The sequence below is a fragment of the Dipodomys ordii genome, unplaced genomic scaffold (assembly GCF_000151885.1).
Source record: "Dipodomys ordii isolate 6190 unplaced genomic scaffold, Dord_2.0 Scaffold14, whole genome shotgun sequence".
In the NCBI taxonomy this organism is placed as follows: domain Eukaryota; kingdom Metazoa; phylum Chordata; class Mammalia; order Rodentia; family Heteromyidae; genus Dipodomys; species Dipodomys ordii.
In genome coordinates, this window is record NW_012267230.1 from 15,284,564 (window position 1) to 15,290,874 (window position 6,311).

A 6,311-nucleotide genomic window follows, 5' to 3' on the forward strand; every position below is an offset into this window, starting at 1 on the left:
CGGCCTCCGGAAGAGGCTGCTGCGGGTCGGGAGTCGCGGCTGGCCTGTCGGTGCGTGTTCATACTCCGGGGTCTCCGCCGGGCTCTCGGGGACCGGCGCCTGGATCCGCCCGGGGCGGTTCCTGGGAGCGGAGAGCTCAACTGCACGTTTCCCTTCCCAGCGAGCCTTCTGGGCTCCCCTGGTGACCCCGAGATCCTCCCCGTGACTCCGGGATCTGACTCCACCCGGGGTCTGACTGCTGGGGACCAAAACAGGAGGAAGTTTTTGCTCTTCTTGCTAGGAGCTTCCTTCCAGACAAGAGAGCCATGTTTCCGACTTGATCCAGACTTGGAGGTCCTGGAGGGGTCAGAGGGCAGCCCCCTGGCAGCCCGGCCGCAGGGCGCATCTGGCCGGGCCTCCCTGGACACGCTGCCCTTAGAGAGCTTGTTTGCTTCCAGTATTGTGAAATCCCCTTGGTTTGTTCACAGAAGGTTTTGGTGGTGGCATCTGCCAGGGAATCTGACTTTCTTGTCCTGTATGTGAAAGCAGCCAGAGAGGTACTGGGACCCATGAACATTCCACGGGCACCGGTTCTGGGCGCCTGTTGGAAAGCAAAGCATGTGGAGATGCCAGCAGTCCCTAATGTGGTGGACCTGGAGCACAGGAAGTTCGGGAAGCCTTTGGCCAGTGGCATACTTTGAAGGCCCCACCCCTGCCCTTTTGCTTGTAGTGACAGATTTCCCGCACACCTGTGGCCTTCTGCCAGAAAGAAGGTACTGTGGAGGTCTTTACATGTGAGTCCTAGCCTCAACTTTGGGTCTCACTTAGGAAGTGAACAGTCAGGTGTGGCTACTGTAGCCAGGGTCTGCCCTCTCTCGTTCCTGTTAGGCGTAGTACCCTCAGAGTGTTGTGTGGCAGGGGTTGTTGACGCGACCTGTGGGCAGCCCCTGGGTGTTGTTTGGCCATGGGCGCGCCTCACCAAATCTGGGCTGCCTCTTGGGCCTGTGCTGCACTGCTGGGCAGCAGAGGTTTCCTAGGAAGTTTACTGTGGGTTGAGTAGCTGCTTCCCAGCTCCCTCGCCCCTCCTCCATCCTGCTCTCCGGTTGGTTCCCGAGCTTATAGCTTCACCCTACTCTTTCCTATTCCCTTGCATAGTCCCATGTCATGTCTGGAGGTGCCCTATGCCTGCTCAGGACTCGCAGGATGACTTCCTCCCCCCCAGTCCCTCAGCTGTGGTCATGCTTTGCTCTCCCTTCCTGAAAGCAAGGTCTGTGGAAATGGAGAGGATTCCGTGTGCTCCGATGTAGTGTGGGGTGAATAAGCTTCCTTTTCTGAGTGACTGTGTACACCTTGACCTTCCCGGTGCGGGCTGCAGGGTGGGGGCTGGGAATGGCTGGAGCAGACACAGCACAGCCTTGCAGCCTGCCGCTCAGGCAGAGAGCCAGGCGACCTGGACGCAGCGGCGGGCGCTCCGCGTGGAAGCTGAGGCAGGCTCCCTTCCGGTGGGAGCATGTGCAGGCGCTGCTCCTGCGTGGGACCCGGGAGTGGTCTGGGACACAGCTCTGTGGAGAGGTCCTGGGTGAGGTACCCCCACCTGGGGCCCCACTGCCTCCCTCTGGACACATCTTTCTCACTGACGCTTTTACATGTGTCTTGCATCTTGTCCCTGGTATTTTCCCAAGAGTCCTGATGGTGCTTCAGCCACCCAGTGAAGCCACACCCAGGCTCCCGGGCCGGGAAGTGGGAGGAGAATACTGAAGGCCAGCCCAGGGTTACCCCAAACCCTGCGTCGAGGGCAAGCCCGATGACTCAGGCAGTGTCTTCTCTGTTGGTACTGCCCTTCCCTGTCACCCCAGATCCTGGCATCTCTGTAAAGTTAACACTTCTCCAGCCCCCACCCATGATCCCTGGGTTCTGGGTTCTCCAAGTGGCTCCTGGAGTGACCTTCGGCTTCCCCGCTGCGCTTCCTCCCCACACCTGAGCCTTTTTCTCTGGGACCCATGCTTACTTATCTTCTTAGCAAGTACCATGGTTTGGACTCAGGCCCACAAAATTGTTTGTCTGGCATCTGTGCTTTGCTAGCAGTCTTATCACTTGAGGTATGCCTCCAGCACAGCTTTTTGCCAGTTACTTTGGTGAGGGAGTCTTCTGCCCAGGCTGACTTTGAACCTTGATCCTCTAGGTCTCAGCTTCCCTGCTAGGTAGGCTTATAGGAATGGAACACCAGGCCTCCAGATAGCCAGGCTTGCTGATGGGTCACCTGACCCATGCTAGGTTGGCGACATTTGGTATTTCCTTTTTTGTTGTTGTTGTTGATCATGGGGCTTGAACTCTGGGCCTGGGCGCTGTCCCTGCGCTCTTCAGTTCAAGGCCAGCGCTCTACCACTTGAGCCACAGCACCACTTCCTGGTTTCTGGTGGTTTATTGGAGATAAGAGTCTCACGGACTTTCCTGCCTGGGCTGGCTTTGAACCATGATCCTCAGATCTCAGCCTCTTGAGTAGCTAGGATTACAGGGCTGAGCCCCTGGCACCCAGCTGTCTCTCAGTTCTTTTTTTTTTTTTGGTCCAGTCGTGGGGCCTGAACTCTGGGACTGGGCGCCGTCCCTCAGCTCTTCAGCTCAAGGCTAGCTCTCTACCACTTGAGCCATAGCACCACTTCCAGCTTTTTTTTTCTGCTTATGTGGTGCTGAGGAATCGAACCCAGGGCCTCATGCATGCAAGGCAAGCGCTCTACCACTGAGCCACCTTCCCAGCCCCATGTCTCTCAGTTCTTCAGCACAAGGTGAGTGCTCTACCATTCAAGCCACACTGCCACTTTCTGGTGGTTGAGTGGAGATGAGAGTCTCATGGACGATACTACCTGGGCTAGCTTTAAACCTTGATCCTCGGAGGGAGCTAGGATTACAGGCGTGAGCCACTGGTGGCGCCTGCTGGCATTTCCCTTCTGATATTCTATTGCCCCACTTGTTCTTTGGTCCTCTCTTTTTTGGGGGGTGGGAACAGGGTCAGGGTCTTGGCCTCAGCCTCCAGAATGCTGGGATTACAGGTATGTGTCACACGCTTGGCCTTTCTCCTGCGTGCTGGCAGCTGGGGGCAGCAAGGCTCCCTGGCAGATCCTTGGCTTGCCCCTGGAGGCTCTCTAGGGAGTTCCTGGTCCTGTCCAGGCCTCTCCCCCTCTGCCCCTCGGCCCCTCGGCCTCCACGGGAAGGGAACCATTAGGGTGTCTCACCGGGACAGCCCCTGGATGATCGGCTGCCTCAGTGACCCAGCAGTGGTCCAGGCCTAACCCATGCTGCATCCTGGGAGCAGGTTTAGGCCTGCTGTCTCTTGACTCCTGATTTTCTTCCCTGTGTAGCCCAGGGCCGGCTTCGTGTTGCTGCATCCCAGCCCCGCCTCACTGTCCCCAGGGGGAAGAGTATTGCTAGCAGAGCCCTGGTAGACTCTTGCGGTCCTGGGCATGGCCGCCGTGCCCTTGTGCTCACCCTCGTCCAACTGCTTGCTCTGCCCCAGGCCCGCTGCAGTGCCGTCATCTGCCCACCCTGTGCGGGGCCGCTCTTCCTGCTGCCCACCTTGCAGCGGCCGCAGAGCCAGGCTGAGGTCTCTGTTACTGTCCTAAGCCTTTTCTTGCTTCCAGTCCTACTGTGTACCCGTGTGGACCACCTGCGCCGGGCTGCTCAGGAGGGCTAACACCCCGGGCTCTGCCGCAGGTGCCGTGGCGCGGCGCCCGGCCCGCGGCCTCGGGAAGGAGCAGGCCTGGCTCCCTGGTTCTAGCACCGCAGTTCTCGTCTCCCTTCCCCAGGCCCTGCATGAGGGGCGTGCACCCCAGGCCGCTTGCGGGTTCTTTGTCTCTGCTCGCGGCCTCGGCTGGCCTCGGGCTGCAGGTCATCATGGCTGCCATGGGGTGAGGGGTGGTGAGGAGAGCGGACTGATGCTCAGCACAGCCTGGCGCCTCCTGAACACAGGTGTCCTCGGGAGAGCGCCGTGGAGGAGGCTGCCGGGGTGCTCACGTCCCCCAAGCAGATGGACGACTCCACTGCAGCTCACGACGCACCAGGCTGGGTCTGAGGAGGCTGCTGGGAGCCGGCCCCGGCGCGGTGGTGGGGATGGGGGCGTCCCTGGCACGGCTTCCTCTGGGGAAGGAGGTTGTTCCTGCGCTGCAGCGTCTGTTTGGCAGCCTTGCGCAGTTTGCTGGGCTTGCTCTTTTAGCCACTGTGAAGGGGAGCTGGGCTGCTAGAGCTGCTGCCCCAGAGGAGGACTAGACGTGTGAGGCCTGTGGGTCTTCCTGCAGGGACGGGGGGGGGGGGGATGAGCGCCGCGTCCTGCCAGCATCCTCCCTGGTTCACAGCCGCAGCCGCCCAGGAGGGCAGGTGACAGAAGGGGCCAGCACAGAACCCAGACATTCTGCTCCTATTGGGGCCTGGGGACGAGCTGCCCAGAGGCAGAGGGGACACAGGACAGTTAGGCAGTGATGTTCCTGCCCGGCCAGAGGAGACCAGGGGAGATGAGGAAGGGCGGCCGGGTCCCTGGCCCGCCATCCCACCACCGGGCTGCTGGCTCCCTCTCCAGACCCCCCAGAGGGAGGCCACTGCGGTCGCCACACGGCCAGGGGTGTGAGGTGCGTGTGGCCATGCACGAGCGTGGCACTCGCTCTTTTCCCGGCCTGCCCGGAGCTGCCCCAAGGGCATGTCCATTCTGGTCCCAAACACGGCTCAGCTCAACCTAAGCTGGTGACCTGTCTCAGGGTATGGCCGCAGAGCTGTCCCAGAGCCAGCTGGCCCCGGCCGTGCCCGGTGAGGGGCTGGAGGAGATGAGGGGCGGTGGTGAGGTCCTCAGTTGCAGGGCTTCTTGGAGAAAAGGGCAACCTGTTGGAGCTCCAGGTCATCCGTCTGGGGTGGGGCAGGACAGCAGCCCAACCCTAAGGGACAGGGGAGGGGTGCTTTGGCAGCCAGGCTGCAGCAGGAGCTGGAGACCCCTGGGGTCCTCCACAGCCCAGTCACTGGCATGAACTGCATGACCAGGGCTGGCGTGGTTGGCTGGAGGCGCCAGGCCTGTGGAAGCCCCAGAGGGGTGCTGGCGGGGCTCGCCAGGCCTCGTGCAGGTCACCTGATGCGTGCTAAGTTGGCAGCACAAGCTCTGTAGCTGCCTTTGGAGCATGCCCCCCCCCCAAAAAAAAGCTGTTTGGTGCTCAGCCCCTTTCCCCCTTTGATTCTGGAGCCATGGGTGACTGCAAGACCTGCAGGAGCATGGCTGCCCCCTGTGGAGACTTGGGATGGAGTCTGTGCCAACAGTTCTTTTGTAGAGAGGAGAGGAAGCCTAGGCTGGCTGCTGCCGTTTGGGGCCCGGAGCCCTCTTTTGTGCCCCTGCCACCCTGCCAAGCCCGCTGCTGTGTGTCTCCAGGTGGTCTTTGGGAAGAAGCTTCCTGCCTTTGCCACAATCCCCATCCACCAGCTGCAGCACGAGAAGAAATATGACATCTACTTTGCAGATGGAAAGGTGTTTGCATTGTACAGGTGGGTGAACCCAGCCTGGGGGGTCTGCAGCGGCCATGAGTGTGTGTGCCCTCCGTGGGGACGGCGTGCCTGCCCCGACGGGCCATGTGCCCCGGGCTGGACTGTCCTGAGCCCTGAGTGCTGCCCTCCCCGAGGCCGCCGTGGAGGTGGGTCGCCTCTGCTGTGCGGGCTGTGTGAGGGCGGGAGAGGACAGGCGAGGCGGTGATTGCCCTGAGCTCCCAGCACCGGGGAGAGTTGTGAAAAGGGCCCCTCGTGGGCCTGGGGCTCCGCATGACGCTGAATGTGTGCCTTTGGGGGCTGTGCTGTCTCCCCAGGCAGCTGCTGCAGCACGAGTGCCCGCGGTGTCCCCAGCTGCTGCCCTTCGGCCTCTTCGGAGACCTGGAGCAGCACATGCGGAAGCAGCACGAGCTCTTCTGCTGCAAGCTGTGCCTCAAGCACCTCAAGGTGTGCCTTTGCTCGCTCAGGTGGGCCTGGCACCCCGGCACGCAGGCTGCCCGTGACCAGGCCGGGGGGGGGGGTTCCCAGGAGCCCCCAGCCCATGCCCACCCCCACATTCTCCGCAGATTTTCACCTACGAGCGCAAGTGGTACTCGCGCAAGGACCTGGCCCGGCACCGCATGCAGGGGGACCCGGACGACACGTCCCACCGGGGCCACCCGCTGTGCAAGTTCTGTGACGAGCGCTACCTGGACAACGACGAGCTGCTCAAGCACCTGCGCCGCGACCACTACTTCTGCCACTTCTGCGACGCGGACGGGGCGCAGGACTACTACAGGTGGGCGGGGCGGGCGGGGCGCAGGACTGCTACAGGTGGGCGGGGC

General features: G+C 61.8%; 1 protein-coding gene across 1 annotated transcript in view; it reads left to right on the forward strand.

Annotated features, from left to right (window-relative positions):
* Nucleotides 1-680: 680 nt before the first annotated feature.
* The window catches only part of Znf598 (zinc finger protein 598), a gene marked incomplete at its 5' end in the record, with an annotated part of 9,969 nt that continues 4,338 nt past the window's right edge, over nt 681-6,311 (forward strand). The window contains 4 exons of the mRNA XM_013011249.1: nt 681-752; nt 5,378-5,490; nt 5,805-5,934; nt 6,054-6,265. Of these exons, the coding sequence (XP_012866703.1) occupies nt 681-752; nt 5,378-5,490; nt 5,805-5,934; nt 6,054-6,265 (527 nt within the window). The remainder of the gene's footprint in view (nt 753-5,377; nt 5,491-5,804; nt 5,935-6,053; nt 6,266-6,311) is intronic.